This window comes from Neoarius graeffei, chromosome 20 (genome assembly GCF_027579695.1).
Source record: "Neoarius graeffei isolate fNeoGra1 chromosome 20, fNeoGra1.pri, whole genome shotgun sequence".
Lineage (NCBI taxonomy): Eukaryota > Metazoa > Chordata > Actinopteri > Siluriformes > Ariidae > Neoarius > Neoarius graeffei.
The window spans coordinates 1,300,925-1,327,509 of NC_083588.1; the positions used below are offsets into that span (position 1 = coordinate 1,300,925).

The 26,585-nt window shown below is 43.1% G+C and overlaps 1 protein-coding gene across 2 annotated transcripts in view; it reads right to left on the minus strand.

Annotated features, from left to right (window-relative positions):
* Window positions 1–26,585, minus strand: part of crybg2 (crystallin beta-gamma domain containing 2) — a 90,898-nt gene that overhangs the window by 35,260 nt on the left and 29,053 nt on the right. For both annotated transcript variants that reach the window (XM_060901078.1, XM_060901079.1), the window contains exon 3: window positions 23,279–25,878. In XM_060901078.1, the coding sequence (XP_060757061.1) occupies window positions 23,279–25,878 (2,600 nt within the window). The remainder of the gene's footprint in view (window positions 1–23,278; window positions 25,879–26,585) is intronic.

A 26,585-nucleotide genomic window follows, 5' to 3' on the forward strand; every position in this document is an offset into this window, starting at 1 on the left:
TATGGTGACCAAGGGTTGGTGGTCCGTTTCCACGATGGTGGGCTTCCCGTAAACATAGTCCCTGAATTTAGTGCAGGCGAAGACAACGGCCAGTAACTCCTTTTCGATTTGGGCATACAGTGTTTCGGTTTCTGTGAGAGCACATGAAGTGAAAGCTATTGGTCTGCCATTTTGCACACATGCTGCACCTAGACCATGGGAAGATGCGTCACAGGTAAGTGTGACTGGCTCCTTGACATTGTAGTATGCCAGGACCGGAGGGCTAGACAAACAGGTTTTCAGGCGGTCGAAGGCCTCCTGGTGCTGCTGGAACCAACACCATGCAGTCTCTTTGTGGGTGAGCTGTCTCAGGGGTGCTGCGATCTCACTGAGGTTCTGAATGTACTTGCCAAGATAATTGACCATGCCAAGGAACTGCTGCAGGGATGTGACGTCTGTGGGGACCGGCACCGCATTGATTGCTGCTGTTTTCACGGGGTCTGCTTTGAGACCGTCACGGGTGAAGATGTGTCCCACATAGGACACTTGGTCTAGCCGGAATTTGCACTTGTCAGGGTTTATCCTGAGGTTGACCTCTCTTGCGTGTTCGAGCACTTTGTGTAAGTTGGCATTGTGTTCAGCAACACTGCGTCCTCCGATGATGATGTCATCGACGATGACTGAGCATGGGTAGCCTGCAAACAGTTGTTCCATGGAGCGCTGAAACACTTCGCTTGCGGAGTTAATGCCAAAGGGCATGCATAGGAATCTGAAGCGCACAAACGGAGTACTGAAAGTGGTCAGCATTGAAGATTTCTTGTCAAGGTGTATCTGCCAGAAAGAATTCTTGGCATCCAAACTGAGAACACTGTCGCTCCCGACATCTGTGCTGCTACTTCTTCGACGCTGCGCATTGGGTGGTGGGGCCTCTTCAATGCCGTGTTGAGGTCTTTTGGATTGATGCACAGCTTGATCTCGCGCTTGTCCTTCTTGTGTGCTGCTACCATGGATGAGACCCAGTCGGTTGGCTCTGTGACTGGTGTTATGATGCCGATGCGCTGCATGCGCTCAAGCTCGCCCCTGACTCTCTCTTGCATTGCAACAGGAACACGGCTCCTTTAAGCGACATGGCAGTGTGACTACGCCACTGGTTTCAATTCTGGTACCCCCATAAGCAACAAGGCTGACAGTTTTCCCTTGCTTGACAAGTTGTTCTCCATTTGTCACTCTTTTGAAAGTCTTCAGTGACATTACATTACATCTTGCTCCTGTGTCAACTTTCATTTCGATGTGCTTGTTGTTTATGTCCATAGTGACGAATCCCTCATCCTTTTCAGTTGCTTCCGAATGAACACAATCCACCTGGCTGTCTATCTCAACGCCATCCACATAAAATGTCTCATCTTCGAATGTCGATTCATCTACTTCTATTTCGTTCACGGACTGTCTGGTCCTGCGTAGCTGGCTGCATGGTTTAGACTTGCAGCACTGTTTGTAGTGATTCAGCTTCTTATAACTGTGACAGTGCTTTCCAAACGCCGGACAGTTTTCCCACCTGGCCGCGTGGCTGCCTCCACAATTTGAGCAGTTTGTGATTGTCTGTGGGGCGGACTGTGGCTTTGGTTTGAGTAGATTTGTTAGGGTTTTGCTGGGATTCGAACCTGGTTCGTTGGTGTGATAATCCAGCAAACCCCCACTAGGCCACCAGGGGGATGACTCAAATGCAGAGGCGTGAGGCGGAAGTAGAAAAAGAATCAAAAGGTTTATTTAAACTATATACACTATATACAGGGCAAAACAAAAGACAAAAAAAAACCAAAGAGTATAATCCAAAAGAAAAGCAAAGTGCAAAAATACAAAAGCTAAGAAGATCAAAAAACACAGTACAAAGGAAACTGGAGATAAACATAACAGCACAAAGACTCCGTGACAAGAGGACTGAACTCAGGGGTATAAATAGACAAACTAATTAAGGACACAGGTGAAGATAATTAGGCAATTAACACAAACTCAAAACACAGGAACAGTGGCGGCCTCTAGAGGCCAAAATGAACACGACATGAAAAGGAAATAACAGCGGCCTCTAGAGGCCAAAACAGTCCTAGTCCTAACAGGACCCCCCCCCTCTAGGAGCGTCTCCTGACGTTCCCAGGGCGATCCGGATGGGCCGAATGGAAGTCCCGACATAGTTCTTTATCAAGGACATCCCGAGCAGGAACCCAGCAGCGCTCCTCAGGACCATAGCCCTCCCAGTCCACCAGATATTGCAACCCGCCGCGGACCCGGCGGGAGTCAAGCAGGCGATTCACAGTGAACACAGTCTGCCCCTGGAAGATGCGGGGGGGTGGGGGGTTCCTAGGGGCAGGGGCATACGTAGACGTCAGTACGGGCCGTAACAGGGAAACATGGAAAGTGGGGTTGATCCTCAGAGTCCGGGGCAACTGGAGCCGGTAGGAGACAGGGTTCACCCTGCGCACCACCTTGAAGGGGCCAATGTAGCGAGGAGCAAGCTTGCGGTTCTCCACCCGCAGTGGAAGGTCCTTAGTGGACAGCCAAACACGCTGCCCAGGGCGGAAAGCGTGTGCAGGTCTTCTATGGCGGTTGGCCTGAGTCTGGTTGGTTCTGGAGGTCTGTATGAGGGTCTTCCTGACCTTGCTCCAGGTCTTGCGACACCGTCTCACATATTGGTTGACCGAGGGCACCCCCGCGTCCTCCTCCTGGTCCGGGAACAGAGGTGGCTGGAACCCGAATTGGCACTGGAATGGCGACAGCTTGGTGGCCGATGACTGCAGGGTGTTGTGGGCGTACTCCGCCCATGGCAGCCAGGTGCTCCACGATGTCGGGTTATCCATAGCCAGGCCTCGCAGGGTGGTTTCCAGGTCCTGGTTGAGCCTCTCCGTCTGACCATTGGACTGTGGGTGAAATCCAGAGGAGAGGCTGGCAGTGGCTCCGATGACCTTGCAGAACCCGTGCCACACTCGGGAGGAGAACTGGGGCCCTCGGTCTGAGACGATGTCCTGTGGAAGACCAAAGACTCGGAAGACATGATTAAACAAAAGTTTCGCAGTTTCAAGAGCAGAGGGGAGTTTGCACAGTGGTATGAAGCGGCAGGCCTTGGAGAATCTGTCAACTAAGACCAAAATGACCGTGTTACCTTGTGACTCAGGGAGACCCGTGATAAAGTCGACTGCCACGTGGGACCAGGGACGCCGGGGAATGGTCAGAGGATGCAGGAGACCCTGGGGACGCTGTCGTGGGTTCTTGGTTCTGGTGCAAACCTCACAGGACAGGACAAATGACCTTACTTCCTTCTCCATGTTAGGCCACCAGAAGCGTCTTTTCAGGAAGTCCAGGGTCCTTTTGGAGTTGGCCTGTCCGTACAATAAATCCCAGAAAGGAGACCTCGGGAACATGAAATTCGCATTTCTGGGCCTTGGCGAACAGATTGTTCTGTAGCAGCCTCTGGAGAACCTGGCGGACATGGTGGCGGTGCTCCTGCACGGTCTTGGAAAAGATAAGGATGTCGTCGAGGTAGACAAAAACGTATAGGTTAATCATGTCCCTTAAGACGTCGTTGATTAGGGCCTGAAAAACAGCTGGTGCGTTGGTGAGTCCGAAGGGCATCACCTGGTATTCGTAGTGCCCAGACGGGGTGTTAAAGGCAGTCTTCCACTCGTCTCCCTGTCGGATACGGATGAGGTGGTATGCGTTCCGTAGGTCCAACTTGGTGAAGACGGTGGCGCCTTGGAGCAGGTCGAAAGCTGTGGACATCAGCGGAAGGGGATATCGGTTGCGCACAGTGATCTTATTCAGGCCCCTGTAATCAATACATGGTCGGAGCCCCCCATCCTTCTTGCCGACAAAGAAGAAGCCGGCTCCAGCAGGTGAAGTGGAGGGTCGAATAAACCCAGAGACCAGGGCATCTTTGAGGTATTCCTCCATGGCCTTGCGTTCTGGCTGAGAGAGTGAAAACAGTCTGCCACGAGGAGGGGTAGTCCCAGGGAGCAAGTCGATGGCACAGTCGTAGGCCCGGTGCGGAGGAAGAACGGCGGCCCTGCTCTTGCTGAATACCTCCTTGAGATCCCAGTACTCTGTGGGAACTTGAGATAACTCGGTGAGATCAGGGGGCTCGGCAGGAGACACAGGAGAGCTAGAGAGCAGACAAGAGGCATGGCATGCAGGGCCCCATTCCACAACCTGGCTTGTTACCCAGTCTATGCGAGGGTTGTGGCGAGTAAGCCAAGGAAGGCCTAGAATAACTGGGAACTCAGGTGAATGAATCAGGTGCAGGGATATTTCTTCCTTGTGACCTTGAGACTGGAGGAAAACTGGAGAAGTAACTTGGGTGACTCTTCCATCACCTAACGCTTGGCCATCGAGGGCAGACACAGACAGTGGGACTTCAAGAGGTGCAGTCGGAATATTGATGCTTTGGGCGAAGTGAATATCCATAAAGTTCCCAGCCGCCCCTGAGTCTATCAAAGCTTGACAAGAGTGGACAGACTCACCCCAGGAGATGGAGACCGGGATGTAGATTCCTTGGCCAGGGAGTCCGGGAGAGAGGGTAGGCCCCGTCACAACCCTCCCTCGGCTGGACGGGGCGGTCCTTTTCCCAAGAGTTCGGGACATGATGCTCGGAAGTGACCAGGCTTGCCACAGTAGATGCAGCACTTGTCCCTCCTTCTGCGCTCCCTCTCAGATGCGGAGAGGCGAGTACGACCCACTTGCATGGGTTCTGGACAGTCACTGAAGGAGGTAGACGGTCTCCAGGTAGAGGTAGGGAGGCTGGGGGGGCTCAAGGCTTGGTGGCGTTCTCTCATCCTGTTGTCCAGACGAATAGCATGTGAGATGAGGGTTTCGAGGTCACTTGGGCATCCAATAGAGGCCAGACCGTCCTTGATGGGGTCAGACAGACCATGGTGGAAGGCTGACACCAGGGCAGTCTCGTTCCATCCACTTACTGCTGCGAGTGTTCGGAACGAGATGGCGTAATCTGCGACGCTTCCTCCTTGCCGGATGGACATGAGCTTTCGGGCTGCGTCGGTACTGATGTCTGCCTGATCGAAGACCCGAAGCATCTCTTCAGAAAACAGCTGGAAATCAAAGCACTCAGGTCCCTGTCTTTGCCAGATAGCAGTAGCCCAGGCTCGCGCCTTACCAGCTAATAAGGTGATCACAAAGGCAATCTTGCGGCGATCCGTAGTGTAGGTGGTAGGCTGAAGCTCAAAGGTGAGTTGACACTGGGTAAGGAACTCTCGGCACTCACTGTGCTTGCCGTCATACCTCTGTGGTGCAGGAAGGCTGGGTTCGCGAGGTGAAGAAGGCAGCATTGCAGGAGGCACTGGAGCAGGAGTGGGAGCTGGATCAGGAGCAGGAACTGGATCAGGAGCAGGAGATGCAGGCAGAGATGTCAGCTGTGCCAGGGTTTTCCCAATTTGCTGAAGCAGCTCCTCGTGGCGAGCGAGGGCCTCACGTTGGCTGGTGAGCGTACGTCCATGAGCGTCCATGGTCGCTCCGAAGCGTGTCAAAGCTGCCATAATTCCCTGAAGGTTGGCCGGGTAGACAGTTGAAGCAGCCTCTGCTGAGTCGGTCATGACGGAGTCTTTCTGTTAGGGTTTTGCTGGGATTCGAACCTGGTTCGTTGGTGTGATAATCCAGCAAACCCCCACTAGGCCACCAGGGGGATGACTCAAATGCAGAGGCGTGAGGCGGAAGTAGAAAAAGAATCAAAAGGTTTATTTAAACTATATACACTATATACAGGGCAAAACAAAAGACAAAAAAAAACCAAAGAGTATAATCCAAAAGAAAAGCAAAGTGCAAAAATACAAAAGCTAAGAAGATCAAAAAACACAGTACAAAGGAAACTGGAGATAAACATAACAGCACAAAGACTCCGTGACAAGAGGACTGAACTCAGGGGTATAAATAGACAAACTAATTAAGGACACAGGTGAAGATAATTAGGCAATTAACACAAACTCAAAACACAGGAACAGTGGCGGCCTCTAGAGGCCAAAATGAACACGACATGAAAAGGAAATAACAGCGGCCTCTAGAGGCCAAAACAGTCCTAGTCCTAACAAGATTGCTTGAGGCTGGTTTAACAGCGTCAACACTGGCAGCTGGTGGTGCTAGTGTCTTACTACTTTCCTCAGTCATTTCATGAATGTGAGTGATTGAAATGGCTTTGGCTAGAATTAGCCTGCTATCTCTTAACAAGGCTTTCCTTAAAGTGTCACTGGTGACACCACAGACAATGCGGTCACAGATTAGCTCATCCATTATTTCTCCAAAGTGACAACACTTGGCCTTTATCCTCAGATCGCTAATAAATGATTCGATAGTCTCACCTTGCTTCTGATTTCTTGTGTGAAACTTGTGTCTTTCCATCGTCCTGTTGTTTTGTGGGTTGCAGATTTCACGGAACTTTTTCTTCAAGCACTCTGGATCCTCTCTGGACTCAGCAGGGGTGATAATCCTGAACCTTCCTTCTTCAGCAGGAACACGCACCTCTGGGGCATAGACGAACGAACGCTCCCGTTCAATGGCATCTGGCCCAGCGATGTTGAGGAGGATGTAAGCCTGGGTCTTAGCTGGCTTGTCGGAGTGTGCCGCGGCAATAAAAATGTCATACTCCCATTCAAAAACTCACCAATTCTAGGCGATGTTCTCATTGAAGACGAGGGGGTCAGGTCTGTGAAATCCGTCTGCCATTACGGGGAAGAAAAGTGGCTATCATCGGGTAACTTTTAACGAAAACAAAAAAAAGACTACATGAAAAGGACAAAAAAATATATACTCGCAGGTGAGAGGGTCGATCCCACTTCTGACACCATGTAATGATTTCGCTTGTTGCATGAGTCAATGATCACACAAGGTTTACCGTGACTGTAGTTTAATCCAACTGAGAACACGGCTGGCGCCTGATACATATAACATAATAGAGCTGGGGAGAAGAGCATTCTGATTGGGCCACGTGACACAAGTACGGTGGCCAGTGGTAGACAAACAATGCAGAGAATCATTTACCAAATGATCTACACATACCATCTCAGTCTCAACTCTCTCAGCTTCATTCCCAAGCTCTCCACATGTGCTGTCCCTCTGATGTGCTCGTTCCTTATCCTGTCCAACCTTGTCACTCCCATCGCAAACCTTAACATCCTCAACTCCGCCACCTCCAACTTTGCCTCCTGTCTCTTCATTAAGGGTACGGTCTCCAATCCGTACATCACAGCTGGTCTCATAGACCATCATGTCAAAAATAAAGAAGCAAAATTCAGACACATACAAAAACGTCTTGGCTGCTTGATTACACTCGAGGTGAAGAGGATCTCCTGTTCGTTTAATCTGAGACCTGTTCAGAATTTCAGAATATTCAGCATTCATTCATTCTCTCTCTCTCCCTCTCTCTCTCGGCAGGAATTCCTCCTTGTTGTCCAAACAAACACGTTTTTGTTTTTTTCCCCACCAGTGAAAAGGGAGAGTTGTCTTCCTGCTGTCATCAGTCTACTTTGTGTCATGATAAAGAAACCAGAGTGACATTTAAAACCTTTTAAACAATGTCAAATTCCTGCTTGTATTCCTATTGAAATTGTTTATTTATGGAATTCTCAGGAATAAAAGCAGCGTGGCCCTCACGAGCGCTCCTGTGTCCACAACAAACTTTTCATTTTAAACGCAAATTCTTTAAGAGGGTTTTTCTTCCCTTCTCCTGAGCTAGTAAGATCTTTCTCAGACAAAATGATTCAGATAAATAGAATAAATAAGCAGTATGTTTATAAAGTTTATAAAAATAATTTTGAAAATATACATTTATTTATAAACAAGTTTATAAATCTGTGATTATATATTATATATAGATATCAAACTGGCAGCTGAATCCTGTAAAATGTGGGAGACTATTTGCATGACACACAAAATATCATATGACGATATTTGATATTTATCTCGATCACTAATTTTTTTCCAACAAACTGCCATCAAAGACGTCGCACTGGAGTTAAAGAACTCTGACTGATTTTGATGATATTTTATTTTGTGTCCCAAAAACAATCATGACCTAATTTATCACCACATTACACCATCATTATATCAGCTCTGGGTGGCACGGTGGTGTAGTGGTTAGCGCTGTCGCCTCACAGCAAGAAGGTCCGGGTTCGAGCCCCGTGGCCGGCGAGGGCCTTTCTGTGTGGAGTTTGCATGTTCTCCCCGTGTCCGCGTGGGTTTCCTCCGGGTGCTCCGGTTTCCCCCACAGTCCAAAGACATGCAGGTTAGGTTAACTGGTGACTCTAAATTGAGCGTAGGTGTGAATGTGAGTGTGAATGGTTGTCTGTGTCTATGTGTCAGCCCTGTGATGACCTGGCGACTTGTCCAGGGTGAACCCCGCCTTTCGCCCGTAGTCAGCTGGGATAGGCTCCAGCTCGCCTGCGACCCTGTAGAAGGATAAAGCGGCTACAGATAATGAGATGAGATGAGATATCAACTCTTAGCCCCGTCCCAGATGGCTCGAGCACTTATGAGGTATTAAACATTTAATAGATTTTAAACAATTAAGTACAAACATGACAGGGCTGGTTAATTATTTTGACCTAAAATACAAAAACAGTACACTTATCATTTTTAGTCATAAACAATAACATGTAATTTTAACGCACACACACACACACATACACACACACAGACACACACACACACACACGCCTCAGGGACTCTCCCACTAGTGTTAATGAGATGTCTGTTGCTACTTCAGGTTGACACAATCACGATTAAAGAAATACCTGGTGAAATACGAGATCGTTCCTCCAGAAGTCGCGAGCGTGCATGCATGTGACCTTTCAGCTCTGGATAAAGGATCATTCAGTCAGACAGTGATCTCACCCACACTACTGGATGTTGTGGAGTTCGGCAGCCGAGTTTTGAAATCAGGGTGTGTATTATAATGTTACAGCAATAATAAAATAAAGATATAAAACTGCCAATTCCAGTGTCTTCAGCAAGTATTCACTCACCTGAAACCTTTCCACATTTTGTTGTGTCACAACCTGGAACTGAAATGGCCTTCGCTGGCATTAAATGTCATTAATCTACACAGAACCAGCTGGATTATTAAAGTTGTGGTGAAAAAAAATCATTGCAGCTTGCAAATTTATTTTGCAGTTAACAATATCCTCTCTGTGAAGCATGGTGTTGGTTGCATCATATTCAGAGTTACCTGCCATGAATTGATGCAAAAAGTGTCTGGGCAAAGAGGGGAACCAAGGAAGACAAGTGCACTGTAGGTAAGATGATGCTTTCTCCACCATATTTCACAGTAGTGAAATAGTAGTGAGAGAGAGTGCTCACTGGGTGGTGATGGTCCTGTTTGACAAGAAAATGTTGCAAGTTTCCATCTCAAGACTGCCAGAGAACCTCAGCCAAGAGTCTTTAACTGTATTTTAGCTGACTGTGATCTAAAACCAGCTGCGCATGTGGGAAAAAAAAAGTAAAGATTTATTCACAATTCTAATGTTTAATATCTTCAGTGCTCTATTAGTTTAATTAGCATTAGGACAACTAAGCATTCTTACAGATTTAAAGATTCCAAAACTAGGGGTCATGACCCCATGTGGTGTTGTTTGATTCGATTGGCTGTAACAGGACGAATGGGTTCGAGAGTCAAAAATCCATCTGACAACTTTCGTGCAGCTTGATCTAAAGATTATCTGTGCTATATTTGGGGAAGACTGGATAAAATTTCTTACCTAAATTTTTTTTTTGAAAACACTTTGAGAAAATCCAATATGGCAGCCACATCAATTAGACTGATGTGATGAATTGCCGTGACCCAGCACTGGGACCTCTCATGGTATTATGAGACACAAGAGTTATTTTTTTAAGGCAAAACACATCAACAGTTATTCACCAAAATGCATTTTTGCTTATTGCAGTGCCCCCTCGTAGTCAAACGACACATTTTTTTTGTGCTTCCTCAAAATGTGATCCGGAGTCCAGGTACCAAGTTTGGTTTGGATACATCAAAGTGTTGCCGAGATATGATCTCACTTACTGTTTGGTGGCTTCGCTGCTCAATCTGATTGGCTAGAACAGATGAACACTTTTGCGAATCAAAAAGCCAACAAATTAGTTTTGTGAGGCTTGGTGAACAGATCGTCTGTGCCAAATATTCTGAAGACTGGACAAAAGTTGTGGTCGATGAAAACTTTTTAAGAGTTTTTGATGAAATCCACTATGGTGGGAAATATGGTGGAATATGGGAGAAACTGATGTCATGAAGTTTGAACTCGGCTTATTTTTGAAAATCGGGTATATGGTTCAAAAGTTATGTGCATAAATGCACCTCCAAATTTGACCCAATGGTGGCACTACAGCATTCAAGGTGTGGACATCAAACTTGGTGAAAAGAATCATGGGATTGTTCCCAGTCAGTGTGGCAAATTTCAAAACTTTTTACCGTACGGTTCTAGGTGTTTCCACAGACACCCGAGTCAGGAGAAGATGAATAAGAAAAGGTAGAAACACAATGGATGCCTCGATAGATATAATAAGACTCAACCCACATGTAAGGGTATAATGATTTGGAGTTACAAGGAAACACACTTCCAGTGTAATATTTAAACCGGTAAGATCAGTTGGAAACAAAAACAAAAACTTGGAGGAACCAGCATGATTTTTAGCCCAAGTATAAACAAGCCTCACTTTCGTTCACACATTTTTAACATTTACAGTGAACGGAGGAACTCGTTCTGCACTCATGAATGAAACGAACCCGACCCTTTTCACATGAAAGTAATGAACTGTTGTTTTGTGTTTACATCATCATGTAAGTTTTATACCAACAGCATGTCCACCCTTACAAAAAAGAAGTTTATTCAAGTGTGCTTCTAGTATACTTCTTTTAAACTAAAAATAAGAGAGTATACTTATATACTTATAGAAATAAAAAGTTTATTTTTTATATACTTATCAGAGATATACTTAATAAAGTTATACATAAGTATACTTGGCTTATACTGAAAAGTATACAGAAAAGTCTAAGCATATTATGCTTAAACTTAAACTTTTGATCAAGATATACTTAACAAAAGTGTAATAAAGTATTAAAATATTTGTGCCTTATGTTTAAGTGTACTTGCCCTGTAGTTGTGCTTATCCTTTTTATTGACGTATTTCACTCACGTGACTAAGTCATGTGATGCTGCCATTTTGGACGGCACGGCTCGAATCAGTTTGAATGCGAGGAAGGTGACAAACGAAAAACATAAAAGAAAAAGGAGCGAGATGCAGAAAACACCTTCACTATCCAGCGACGTAGGGCATTTACAGGGCGAGCAGAGGAAGAGGTATTTGCAAAAATTGAGGTTAGCAGGCTTAGAGAACGACATTTACCTGCTTCCACCAGGATTGTTCACTGACAGCTAAGATTTGTTCACATTTTCATTTACTTTCGGTCCTCAGGATAAACAAAATGTTATTAAATGTCATTGAAATAACTTCTTAGTCTGTTGAGGCATGGCCCGTTATAAGTTTTTCCTTTACTGTATTTACTAGTTTACTGAGCGCGCTCCGGGGCTGGCTAGCTAGCTAGCGCTCCGGGGCTGGCCGGGGCTAGCTAGCGCTCCGGGGCTGGCCGGGGCTAGCTAGCGCTCCGGGGCTGGCCGGCGCTCCGGGGCTGGCCAGCGCTAGCTAGCGCTCCGGGGCTGGCCGGCGCTAGCTAGCACTCCGGGGCTGGCCGGCGCTAGCTAGCGCTCCGGGGCTAGCTAGCGCTCTGGGGCTGGCCGGCGCTAGCTAGCGCTCCGGGGCTAGCTAGCGCTCCGGGGCTGGACGGCGCTAGCTAGCGCTCCGGGGCTAGCTAGCGCTCCGGGGCTGGCTGGCTCAGTAAACTAGTAAATACAGTAAAGGAAAAACTTGAGACTTAAAGGTTTTAACAGTCATCCAAATGACTGAACGTAAACGTTGCTACAGCAACATACTAGGTACTATGATGTTGACATTAGCTAGCTTGCCGTCCAAAATGGCGGACACCGGGGCATCACGTGACCTTGTGACATCAGCTGAAATACCTCAATAGTCAGGGACCCCAGACGTCCGCTATTTAGCGGAATTCCGCTATTTTTCTAGCCAAAGTGGTGGTGTTTTTTTTTTTAAATCTCTTGTATATCCATTAAAATATGTTTGTTTAAGTAAAATGACCAGCCGAATACGTTCTGATTTGGTTTGCTTGTTTAGCGATGTTTTTGTCAGCTTCGTTTGTTCTCGTTGACATTCGGGAACACTCGGAAGTTAAATTGATGTAAATACCGCGAGACTGTACGCGATAGAATGAGAAAACAATATGGCTGCTAGAAAATGTGTCTTAACTCCGTTCGTGCTTTTGTTTCTAATGCGTTGAACTTAATTCAATATGCAGGGCTGTGAAATTTCCGCGGATTCTGTCGCGAAAAATATCATCTTCACAAAACATCTATTTTTGCATTAAAAATCATTGGGGGGGGGGGGGGGGGGGGGCTAGTCGGTTTTAATCGCCTTGCACGAGACCGGCGGCTCAATACAGCCGGACTTGCGGAGTTTTATGCCAGCTGAGCGTGGAACACATCTTGACTGCGACTCAGGAGCAGTGTTGCCATATTGGGCAGTTTCAAGTGCATTTTGGTGGGTTTTGAACATATTTTGGGCTGGAAAACGTCAGCAGTATCTGGCAACACTGCTCAGGAGTGCATGACAGAGCTAAAAATAGCTATTGCGTGACCTGGCACCGCGTACGTGAATTTTGTACTTACAGGGTGCAAGATCAGACATAGTTAAGATGCCATCAAAAAGGAAAGCTAAGGAGGTGCTTGAGAGAGATGCAAAGAGGGCTAGAAAAGAACACACAGACAGACTGAAGGAAAAGATGAAAAAGAACAAGTATGCAAAACTGAAAGAGATGGTGTTAAAGAAAAGAAAATTAAAAGACTTTCATTAGATGCTGTTTGACAGACTATGAACATTTTGTAAATAGCTTTAATAGAGGAATGCAAATACTATAGAACTAATAACTAATAGCCTTACTGAAAGATGAATTGAAAGAAATAGCTGGGAGTGATGCAAAGAGGAATAGAAGGAGCCAGAAGTAAAAGAAAAGATGTAAATAATATATTAGATAAGAAATATTAGTTTTTTAAAAACTTTTGCTCTGTAGACAAGAGACATTGTGACAGACTCTTGGAAAAAGCCAGGACATAATACAAGAATTAAGTGTAATTTGGAAGACAACAGGTATCTCTCACTTAAATATTGAGCATGATTTTTCACAAAGTCATTTTGAAAGGCCCATCAAAGTTTTCTTTTATTAACATTTCTTTAAATTGTTATTTACACATTTTTTTTTTACTTTTATTTTGATTAAGAGATAAAATACATAGGCACTTATTAGATATTTCAAGGTATTTTACATGGATCTTTCATTTTAAAAGAGAAAACTGTTGATAGGTATTTTATATGGCAAAATGAAGACCAAGACTAGTCAAATATTTACTTGTTGAGATCAATTTTTTACTTGCAGGAAATGCTCAGAATACACCATATAACACCTAAAATGGCTTGGTGTCTGGGGCCCTGTGGGCCCCAGACCCCCGGCTTATGCTGGGGGGTTGTGTCCCCCAGACCTCCCCCCTTTTTCCTCGGATTTCTTATTTACAATTTCACAGCCCTGAATATGTCGTGGAAAAAAGATATCGTCCATAAAAGAGATAGCGGAACAGTGTCCGGGTTAGAAGAAGTATATTCTTCAAAGCTACATTTTCATCTAATTTTTATAAATAACAATTTTTTTTGCCACTTATGTCATTGATTACAAAATATGGCATCAAATAGATACACATTATTGTTAAATTCTGTTGCTTTTCTATGTTAAATCTATGTAAAAAATGTGTTCTATAGCATCTTTAAATGTTAAAATCTCAACAGCTTCAGGGGGCTTGCAGCCCCCTTGACCCCTGCTGATAGTTTCTTACATTCCTCTATTTTTTTCAATTACTGCTGGGATCCCTGTATAGTTGCCTATAAAATACTTCTTTTTCACACATATCAGCTTCTTTGTGATAAACGGCAGCATGTTTTAAATCCCATCTGTTGAACCTACATGTATCATAAGTTTGTGGTCAGCTCTGGGGTGGAATAGTTTAAGAGTAAACAGTGTTGGAACTTAAACTTATCTTTTATATTAACCCACAAAGAGACAGATTTGTCAAAAAATTTGAAAACAAAGGTGAGAACACTGCGACAGACTTGAATCATACTGGCTATCATTATACGCCATCACCAAAATACATCTGAATTTCTGAATTTTCTTTAGAGGTTGGATGTTAATTTCAGTCGTCATTGCCATGTTTTTATACTTTGGCATTTCATACAATGTTGCTTTAAATTTTGATTTGTAAAGAAAATGAATATGTTCTTAATCCTGAGTATCTGTTGTTATTTTGTGAATTCTTACCTTTATAACTTCATTGTAACTTAAGGTACAAAACACTTAAGTTGTCTCCTGGTAGTGTGCATGAGGTAAGGGTTCGGGCTCGAAAACTCATAGTATACCGAAAAGGGTAATTGCAATAAACTTCAAAACTAAAAAGTGGACTAGATGTCTATAACCAGTCATTAATAGTATATTTCCAATGTGCTATTAATAGTATATTTCCAATGTGCTATAAAGTCTTTCATTCGAAACTCACATTGATAACATCACCCGGATAGCTTTCTTTCATCTCAGAAATATTGCAAAGATAAGAAATTTAATGTCATTGCGTGATGCAGAAAAACTAGTCCATGCTTTCGTTACCTCCAGGTTGGATTATTGTAATGCCTTACTGTCTGGATGTTCCAATAAGTGCATAAACAAGCTCCAGTTAGTTCAAAATGCCGCAGCAAGAGTCCTTACTAGAACTAGGAAATATGACCACATCACGCCTGTCTTATCCACACTGCATTGGCTCCCAATCACATTTCGTATTGATTATAAAATACTACTATTGACCTTTAAAGCACTGAATGGTCTCGCACCACAGTACCTGAGTGAACTTCTGCTCCTCCATGACCCGCCACGCCTACTTAGATCAAAAGGTGCAGGCTATCTGCTGGTACCTCGTATAGTGAAGGCTACATCAGGGGGCGGAGCCTTTTCTTACAAAGCCCCACAGTTATGGAACAGCCTTCCAAGTAATGTTCGGGAATCAGACACAGTCTCAGCATTTAAGTCTAGGCTGAAAACATTTATGTTTAGTCAAGCCTTGTGTTAATGGTGTTTATGAGGTAAAGGAGTAGATCTGGAGGGTCCTCAGACATAGAGTGTTTTGGTAAACTGGGATGTATGGATGCTGTCAGTCCCCACTCGCTTGCTCACTCGAGTTTGTTGACGGTGTAGTGGCTGCTGCTTTATGTCCCGGGGCTCCCTCATGCCTGTGTTACCTTCTGGCTCTCTCCTTTTAGTTATGCTGTCATAGTTAGTTGCCAGAGTCCCTGCTTGTACTCGGTGCAATATGTATACTGTACCTACTTATTCAGGTGACATTGGGCATACCTAACAACCTGTGTTTTCTTTCCCTCCCCCCCCCCCCCCCAAATCTGTCCCTCTGAGTTACATGGAGTCAACAGGAAATCTTTTGGTGGAGAGGGTGGAGACCTCGACTGGCTATCGTAGCCTGCAGGGAATCGGCCGTCAGACATTCTGTCGCATGTCCCAGACCCGGTGAAACGTAACTGAATTGTCTTGGCCAGCCCTAAGGGTCCCATCTGCATCTCATCATTGCTGAGGAGTGTGCTCCCATCACCCAATCAAGCATCCAGCCAGAGCAGGTCATGATATATTTTTTACCATATTAACATGCCATTGTTGTGTGTTATGCCTGATGTAAAGACTCTCGTCTCTGCGAGCCTACCACACAGATTTAATACTTGTCATTTTTAGGGCATACCTAACAACCTGTGTTTTCTTTCTCTCCCCCCCCCCCCCCAATCTGTCCCTCTGAGTTACATGTTGATCCTGGGATTGAGATGCTGGCCTCTTCTGCCCCTCGGACCTGCTTGATCCATCCTGGTGCCCTGTGTCTGGTCGGAGTTTTATCGCACCGCTCCTGTGAAGGACGGCCCCATGAGGACAGTTGAGGGTTATACCTGTTAAAACTGTTAATATTATACTCAGGCTGTCTGTTGTTGCCCAAATGAGGATGGGTTCCCTTTTGAGTCTGGTTCCTCTCGAGGTTTCTTCCTCATGTCGTCTGAGGGAGTTTTTCCTTGCCACCGTCGCCACAGGCTTGCTCATTGGGGATAGATTAGGGATAAAATTAGCTCATGTTTTAAGTCGTTCAAATTCTGTAAAGCTGCTTTGCGACAATGTGTATTGTTAAAAGCGCTATACAAATAAACTTGACTTGACTATAAAGTATACTTTTATAAACTAAAAAGTGGGCTAGAAGTGTGTAACAAGTAAACCAATCATATATTTCCAGTACACTACAACATATACTTTAGTAAACTAAAAAGTGGACTAGAAGTATAAAACAAGTAAACTCGTAGTATATTTCCAGTATCCTATGAAGTATGCTTTTGTAAACTAAAGAGTGGACTACAAGTACAGAACTAGTAAACTATTAGTATATAAGTTTACTTGTGGTATACTTGCAGTACAAAATAAAAAATACTAGTTGTATACTCAAAGTTTACTTCTCTTAGACTTAAAGTATACTTTTTATAAACTAAAAGTGGGCCAATTTAGTCCCAAGAAGTATTAGATTAGTTTACTTACAACTATACTGTAAGTACATTGATATCAGTATACTTGGTGCACAAAAGTATACTTAAGGAAATATACTTTACTTAAGTATGCTTAATAAAATGAACTTGAAGTATACTTCTTTTAGATAAGGGCAGGCTTTCAGTATAATTCAGTTTTGGCCCTTCCCACAATAATTACCTCATTATATCAGTCATTATATAACAAATAAAACACTTTATGTGATGCTGTTATTGTAAAATAAACAGTGACGGAGTGAAGTGTTGAAGCCTTTCGTGTTTCTCGTTTTAAAGCTAATGCTGATTGTTACTAAGCACTGACACTGGACACGCCTTTATTTGTTTGTTTTTTTTAATCTGTGTTTGTGGTGCATCCACTGTGCAAGACTCTGTGAACGTGCCGTTACTATAGACACGAGTGCATTAATATAAGCCTGTAACATGCAGATGCACAACTGTATACAAAATTAATCAACACCTTCTGACCAATCACAATCCAGAACTCAATAGGAATAGAACGATAATGACCAAGCGATGAATTACAGTGGTGCTTGAAAGTTTGTGAACCCTTCAGAATTTTCTATATTTCTGCATAAATATGACCTAAAACATCATCAGATTTTCACACAAGTCCTAAAAGTAGATAAAGAGAACCCACTTAAACAAATGAGATAAAAAAAAATATGATACTTGGTCATTTATTTATTGAAGAAAATGATCCAATATTACATATCTGTGAGTGGCAAAAGTATGTGAACCTTTGCTTTCAGTATCTGGTGTGACCCCCTTGTGCAGCAATAACTGCAACTAAATGTTTCCAGTAACTGTTGATCAGTCCTGCACACCGGCTTGGAGGAATTTTAGCCCGTTCCTCCGTACAGAACAGCTTCAATTCTGGGATGTTGGTGGGTTTCCTCACATGAACTGCTCGCTTCAGGTCCTTCCACAACATTTCCATTGGATTAAGGTCAGGACTTTGACTTGGCCATTCCAAAACATTAACTTTTATTCTTCTTTAACCATTCTTTGGTAGAACGACTTGTGTGCTTAGGGTCGTTGTCTTGCTGCATGACCCACCTTCTCTTGGGATTCAGTTCATGGACAGATGTCCTGACATTTTCCTTTAGAATTTGCTGGTATAATTCAGAATTCATTGTTCCATCAATGATGGCAAGCCATCCTGACCCAGATGCAGCAAAACAGGCCCAAACCATGACACTACTACCACCATGTTTCACAGATGGGATAAGGTTCTTATGCTGGAATGCAGTGTTTTCCTTTCTCCAAACATGACACTTCTCGTTTAAACCAAAAAGTTCTATTTTGGTCTCATCTGTCCACAAAACATTTTTCCAATAGCCTTCTGGCTTGTCCATGTGATCTTTAGCAAACTGCAGATGAGCAGCAATGTTCTTTTTGGAGTGCAGTGGCTTTCTCCTTGCAACCCTGCCATGTACACCATTGTTGTTCAGTGTTCTCCTGATGGTGGACTCATGAACATTAACATTAGCCAATGTGAGAGAGGCCTTTGGTTGCTTAGAAGTTACCCTAGGGTCCTTTGTGACCTCTCCGACCATTACATACTTTGCTCTTGGAGTGATCTTTGTTGGTCGACCACTCCTGGGGAGGGTAACAATGGTTTTGAATTTCCTCCATTTGTACACAATCTGTCTGACTGTGGATTGGTGGAGTCCAAACTCTTTAGAGATGGTTTTGTAACCTTTTCCAGCCTGATGAGCATCAACAACGCTTTTTCTGAGGTCCTCAGAAATCTCCTTTGTTCGTGCCATGATACACTTCCACAAACATGTGTTGTGAAGATCAGACTTTGATAGATCCCTGTTCTTTAAATAAAACAGGGTGCCCACTCACACCTGATTGTCATCCCATTGATTGAAAACACCTGACTCTAATTTCACCTTCAAATTAACTGCTAATCCTAGAGGTTCACATACTTTTGCCACTCACAGATATGTAATATTGGATCATTTTCCTCAATAAATAAATGACCAAGTATAATATTTTTGTCTCATTTGTTTAACTGGGTTCTCTTTATCTACTTTTAGGACTTGTGTGAAAATCTGATGATGTTATAGGTCATATTTATGCAGAAATATAGAAAATTCTAAAGGGTTCACAAACTTTCAAGCACCACTGTACATAACATTACAACATCACTGCAGTAATTTTCCTTTTCCTGCCCTGATACGAACAAACACCCCTTTTTTGTTTTCGATTGGAATACAACATGTATACAGTGAACACACATGATTAGGTTTCAATCCATGGATTAGCAAAGATTAGAGCAGAGCACCAGAATGGCACAAGAAACCTGTCAAGTAACCTGAGTCAGCAGCGGCAGGTTTGAAAGGACAGCGTTCCCAAAGCATGCCAGGATTCCAGTTTTAATTCTTCAGACAAAGCGTCAAAGTGCCAAGCTCTGGTTTTCAACAGCAAGGACTGAAACGCTGGGAACCAGGCTCACTGCAAGAGTTTGTATTGATAAATAGTCTTGTTGTTTGTGGGTGTGGCTTTTCCAGTATTTTTCAGTGGTGAGAAACAATTGTGGCGATATACACCTGTTAAAGCGAGCTAGTTAGCACAGCTACATACAGTACACGCACCAGAGGAAACAACAATCTCTGCTACTTCCTTTCAAGCTTAATTTTTCTTCATAACCTCTTGATAAACAGTTAATAAGAGGTCATAAGGAGAGGAAAACATGAAACCATGCTGAAATAATTTTCCTCTAATTGCAGGGAGGATCTGAATAAACATCAGCGCTCACCTGCCATTGGATTGGTCTGAGGAATCATTCAGGATCGTTTGGATTTGTTGTTTCATAGAAGCAAACCTAATTTAAATACCGATTTGAAAAAAAATCTCATGTTGATTGATGCTTTGTCATTTGTTGCTGAAATTGCGTCTGTGTGCACTTTAATGCCATGAAGATTTCGCTTTTGAAGACATGCATTCCTGTCATAGTGTTGCCAGGAAAGAAAATTCCACATGTCAACACAAAACTATGTTAATCTGGTGTCAGGTGAACAAAGTGAAATGATGTTGGAATGAGGTGTGGCATTTTATAGGTTAGATGAAGTATTACTGTGTGGACAAGCAGAAAGCACCATGGAAGCAATACCCAGCTGTTAAACTGCTAAAGAGAGAATGTAGGAAGACTGAAAGAAAATGGCGCAAATCTAAACTTCACATCCATTATCAAATCCATAAAGAGATGCTTTGTAAATATAATTATGAAATTGGTAAAGCAAGACAGTCTTTCTTCTCCAACATCATCAGCAGGAATATGAACAATGCCCGTGTGCTATTTTCAACAGTAGAGAAGCTAACTAATCCCCCACCACAATTAGCACCTGAACTTCTCTCAGTTAATAAATGCAATGAGTTTGCATCCTTCTTCAAAGGTAAAATTGATAAAATACGGCAGAATATTGCTCATAATATATCTCAGTTGCAAATAACTGAAAAGCTGCAATCACCAATGACACAGACAGACAATTTCAACACAATGTCAGAATTTTGTTTGATTGATTACGAGACTCTTGAAAAAACTGTACAAAATCTCAGTTCCTCAACATCTGAATTGGACATTCTGCCCACCAACTTTTTTAAGTCTCTTCTTCACCTCATAATTACAGATGTGCTTCAGATCATAAATACATCCCTAGAGACTGGCATTTTTCCTGTGTCCCTGAAAAAAGCCGTTGTAAAGCCCCTACTTAAAAAGAATAATCTGGATGCTTCAGTATTGAACAACTACAGGCCAATATCAAATCTACCATTCATCGGGAAAACCCTTGAAAAAATTGTCTTCAATCAATTAACTGCCTTCTTGATATCAAACAGCTCTTTTGATAACTTTCAGTCAGGATTTCGTGCAAATCACAGCACTGAAACAGCACTGATTAAAGTTATAAATGACATACGTCTTAATACTGATGCAGGCAAAACATCGGTCCTGGTATTACTGGACCTCAGTGCAGCTTTTGGTACTGTTGATCACAACATACTGCTATATCGACTTGAACACTGGGTTGGGTTGACTGGTAAAGTTATCAATTGGTTAAAATCATACTTAAAAGATAGAAGCTTCTTTGTTACCATGGGAAATTGTACCTCAACATCAATGTCCTTGACCTGTGGTGTCCCCCAGGGGTCGATCCTTGGACCATTACTATTCAACCTTTATATGCTCCCACTTGGACAAATTATCAAGAACAACTCAATTTTGTATCACTGCTATGCAGATGACACCCAAATTTATTTTGCTCTATCACCTAATGATTATGCCCCCCTTGAATGTCTCTACCAGTGTATCGACCAAATCAACAACTGGATGTCACAAAATTTTCTTCAGCTGAACACAGATAAAACAGAAGTAATTCTATTTGGGAAAAAAGATGAAAGACTCAGGATTACCACTATTCTTGACACAAAGGGGATTAAAACAAAAGAAATGGTTAAAAATCTTGGTGTTTTCATTGACAGCGAGCTAAACTTTGACAGTCACATGAAAGCAATCACTAAATCAGCATTTTATCACCTAAAAAACATTTCCAAACTAAGAGGACTTATGTCAAAAAATGATCTGGAAAAACTTATACATGCCTTCATCTCTAGTAGGGTTGATTACTGCAATGGCCTTTTCACAGGCCTGCCAAAAAAGACCATCAAACGACTTCAGCTGGTTCAAAATGCAGCGGCGAGGGTTCTCACACGAACAAAAAGAACAGAGCACATTACTCCAATTCTAAGGTCCCTTCACTGGCTTCCAGTAAGCTACAGAATTGACTTTAAAGCATTGCTGCTGGTGTACAAATCTCTAAATGGTCCAGGGCCCAATTACCTCTCTGATATGTTGCAGCGGCCTAACCCAATCAGATCTACCAGATCGCAGCAGCAAAATTTACTGTTAAAACCAGTTGTTAAAACAAAGTGTGGTGAAGCAGCTTTTAGCGACTATGCAGTGCAGCTATGGAACCAACTGCCAGAGGACATCAAAAATGCTCCTGCTGTTGGCAGCTTCAAATCTAGACTAAAGACCAAGCTGTTCTCAGATGCTTTCTGCTAACTGATAAATATCATCATCTTTACATGTTTTAAACTTTACTTAACTTTTATTCCATTTTATTGTGCTGTTTTTTACTGAGCTTTTACTTCATTTTATTATTTTATTTCTACTATTGTTTAATTCTTGTTATTTTTTTTCTCTCTTCTTCCCCCTTTATTTTATGTAATTTTATTTTCTATTGTTTACTGTTTTGCCTTTACCTCTGTAAAGCATGTTGAACTGCCACTGTGTATGAAATGCGCTATAGAAATAAACTTGCCTTGCCTTACTGACGTGAAAAACAATTAGAGAAACATTCACATGTCTCTGTGATGCAGCCAAGAGTTGAGCAACACAACCTGCTTTAATGACCGACTCCACCGAGTGAAGGATGAACGGCAAGCCGAATCTCAGCAAGGTGAACCTGTTTTTACGGAAGAGCAGCATTTGTGGAAAACCTCAACTAGTGAAGTTGTAAGTGAGGGAGACACACCTCCAGCACAAGTTATCAGTTATACTTTGTACTGATGGTTGAATATTGTTCATTCTACATTGCTGCCGCTCCCATTTTTTAAGAAACATAAACCCAGCTTGAGAGATATGAAGCTGTTATTGGTAGGCGGGGCACAGGTATGATCAGATGTGTCCTCCAAACCAAAACAAGCTAAGCAGTGTTTCTTAATGAGGACCAAGTATATAGACCTGTTATTTAGATCCAGAGAAATATCTCATCTCATCTCATTATCTCTAGCCGCTTTATCCTTCTACAGGGTCGCAGGCAAGCTGGAGCCTATCCCAGCTGACTACGGGCGAAAGGCGGGGTTCACCCTGGACAAGTCGCCAGGTCATCACAGGGCTGACACATAGACACAGACAACCATTCACACTCACATTCACACCTACGCTCAATTTAGAGTCACCAGTTAACCTAACCTGCATGTCTTTGGACTGTGGGGGAAACCGGAGCACCCGGAGGAAACCCACGCGGACACGAGGAGAACATGCAAACTCCACACAGAAAGGCCCTCGCCGGCCACGGGGCTCGAACCCGGACCTTCTTGCTGTGAGGTGACAGCGCTAACCACTACACCACCGTGCCACCCCAGAGAAATATCATCTTTAAAAAAAAAAAAAAAAACCTTCAAACAAACATTCATGGAATGGGACAGAATTTCCAAAGGAAACTGAGACTCGGTCATAAAAAGAGTCTCGAAACTCAAAAGGGAAGAATCTCAGAGAGTATGATGGAGTCAGAAAGATGAAAGGAAAGTAAGAACTGGAGGGAGGGACGAAGGGAGGCTGTAGACTGGAAACACAAGTTTTCAAATAAAAGGATTAATTCTCAGGGAATGCACCACCTTGGAGCACCACCATAGTAGAAACTTTCAGGCCAGTGAACATCTTAAGATGATAATCCCTACAAAGGAAATAAAAATGGAAAAGAAAAAGAACACCAACCGGTCAAGCGATGTGCATCTTGGTGCAGGCTGATGGTTCGAGAGCGTCCTCTCTCTTGGCAACTCTTGACAATTTTCCTCTTTTTCACCAAACTGTCTGATGCAAACAACAATTCCTCCTGGAGTCTTGCTTTGTTCTGTGAAGATTCCACAGGTATCTCTACTGCAATTGGCTGTGTTCTCTGATTGGAGGATGGGATTCTCGACAATGTCTTGGTGCTCTTGATCACCGCCGTTTTGTTGCTCTTGAATTTGTTGGAAAGTTTCTCTGGTCTCTGGTAATCCTCGTGGCTCAGCAGATTCAAATCTTGGGACTTGGTAATAGGTGACAGATTGTGCCTCTGACTCCCGTGTATTGATGTTATCTCTATCCACATGGAGTCGAACAACACTGCCATTGACTCCACCCCCTGTCAAGTCCTCCCATTGTGGTGGTATCAGAGATCCAATCTCCTGGGAGTGGCCTGACCCAGCCTCCATGTACAGGTGTGTTTCTGTCTCGCGGTCCGTGACTGACACATCACCGTGCAGACTGTAGGGAGGGGCAGTGCTGCATTCCTCAGACACACACACTTGGAGAACTGGCACGTCTGGTTTGATCATCGTGAGATCTGCAAGCTTTTGGTTAACTTCACCTGGTGGTGCCTCACTTTCTCCACCTTGTGTATCCACTTCATTCCTGAGAAACATTTGTTCCAGACCAAATGCCTTTTCTTCAGCATTCTCTTTTACCTTATTCATGATGGAAAAAGATCCAACCATGTTCTCATCTTGAAATATTCTTGCTTCTACCACGTCACCTTCCCAGTTTCTTGTAAGATTTTCTTCTGTATTTAACATCACAGCACTTCTGTCCCATTGTGAATATTTCCTGTTAACGGACTCATTCAAATGATTGTTAAGCAACTTCATGACATAAAAATCATTTCCACGTATCACAGCTTCACTCGCAGGCTCATTATTTATTGAAAAACCATGACGTTCCTTCTCTTCTGATAAATTAGATGTCTTTTCAAACAATGCAGATCTACTGAAAAGTCCTTGAGCTGGGATTTCATGAATTCCTTCTTCATCATATTTATCTGCTTCCAAATTATTTCCTTGGCAATTTTCTGATTCATGGTCTTCAGAGAAAGATTGGTGAGAAAGGTCAGAAATGGAAGAATAACTTGTCAAATGATCTGTGGCAGAGAAGATGCTTTCAGGAGACAATGATTTGTTAAACGTATTGAACGAGAGACTGGTGGAGATTGTTGGTTCTTGAGGTTCTTGCTCTTGTTTTGGTTGGTCAGATTCATACAGCAGATCTGAGAAGTTATTGCTGTGATTAAAGCTGCTGGTGTAGGAGGACCTGAAGAAGTCAAAAGTTGCAGAGTCAGGGTCCGTTACCATGATGTTTCTTCTTGTCAATTGAGGTGAGAGGTCTTTCTCAAGGTAAACTGGAGGAGCATCTGAACCTGAATTTCCACCATTTTCACCAAAAGAGGAGCTAGAAGTTTCTGTTGTTGAGTAGATGATCTCTGGGTCATAACGACTGGAAAGAGGAACTAATTCTCCAGGAACTTGATCGGAGATAGATAAAACATAATCAGGACCTGCAATAGGATCCATGTTTAACTCATTTTTCCTGATGGTTTCACAGTCTTGAATGGTATCATTAGTGATGTGAGAATGGTCTCTGTGGAATCCTATCTCAGGTTCATCACGTGATGCATCTCTATCATCTGCAGGTCTGTTTTTAGAATCAGTGATCTCACTAAGGTGACTGGAGCTTTGTTCAGGATAGCCCAAGGCCAGGTTAGTGTTTACCTCCTCAAATTTCTCAGCTCCATCCCTCTGTGTGGTGGAGTCAAGTGACACGATCCATTGTGGATTTTTTTTGGCCACATCCCATTGATGATGTGTGAAAGAGTGATCCCTGCTGTCAGCACTGGTGCTCCTGTCCGGGTGGTGTTTGGTTATGAGTGAGCTGTTGATAGAGGAGTCCACAGAGCTGGTGGGAGTGGGAATGACTGGTACAAAGTGGCCTTCAAACATTCTGGTGGGTGAGTTTGAGAGACTCATGTGATCTGTTGAGGTCAGGAGAGATAATCTGGAACCTTCTTCAGCAGTAGCATGTATAGTGGTGTCAGGTAATTGTCCTGAAGTAATTTTGCTGTACTTGTTATAGGGCTGGTGCAGTTCAGTATCGTTAACAGTAAGTGATTGAGAAGAAGAGTCCAAACCAGAACTTTCTGGAGGAGTACAGTAACCATCACTGACAGAAACCAAGGAGTCGATGTGTGAAATGTGCATGCTCTCAGTGTTCGCTAGCATAAATTCTACTGCGTTTGGATCTTCTTCTTGACTGCTTCCAGCATCATGGTCCAATGAGTCAATTTCCACTCCCTCAGAAGGCACCTGTTGCCTGAGGAAAGTTTGTTCCATCTTGATTTCATCATCTGGGTCTCTGATGTGACCTCTGACCTCAGACTCCACACTGATACTTGAAAAGCTCTGAGAGAGATTTGTGTTCTTCTTCTTTTTCTTCCAGGCAAAAGAGAGCGTGGCAAAGCGCTTGGGTTTATGGAGGTCGGTCTCAGAACGAGAAAACAGTCCCTTCTGGAGAGAGAGAGAGAGTATTAAAATACAATACACAATATAAATATCCATTTTTGTAAAGTTGTCTCACACAGTAAACATTTTTAAATTAAATTTAAAAATGAATTTATTCTCTCAAATGTTTGAGTCTTGTTATGCTTTCGTCTTTTTTGCCTTTGTTATTTTATTCATTTTATTAGTATTTTGTGTCATTATTCATTTAAATTACGTGAATTGACAGTTTAGCACTTTGCCAAACACTTCTATTTAAATGTTTTGTAGAAATAAATGTGAGGTAACAGCTTGATGTTAGTTTGCTTGTTATGTGTGTAGTTATCCTCTTACAAGCAAAATTAAAAAAAAAAAGCAGGACCAGTTTGCTCTGCAGACATTTATAGAAATCGTGACTCTAGTGTGAATATTTAATGTTTCTGGAAGGAGTGTCAGTGTCAGCGTTGTGTAACAGTCAGAGGTGAAGCTGGAACTCGAAGTTTCCCAAAATCTTCAGGTCAGAGGGGTTTACACTTCTTTGTGGTTTCTTGGTAACAAACAATGTCAAACCGCAAGAAAGGGAATAAAGAGACTCTGGTGAGGGAAGGACTGTTTATAGCTGCTATAACATCAGTGAGAACTGGAACTAACTTGCTTCCCAAACATTAAATGTAGCGATAAAAAGGAAAAGACAAACATGTTATTCTTTAAGAAATAAAAATTTGAATTGGTACAAA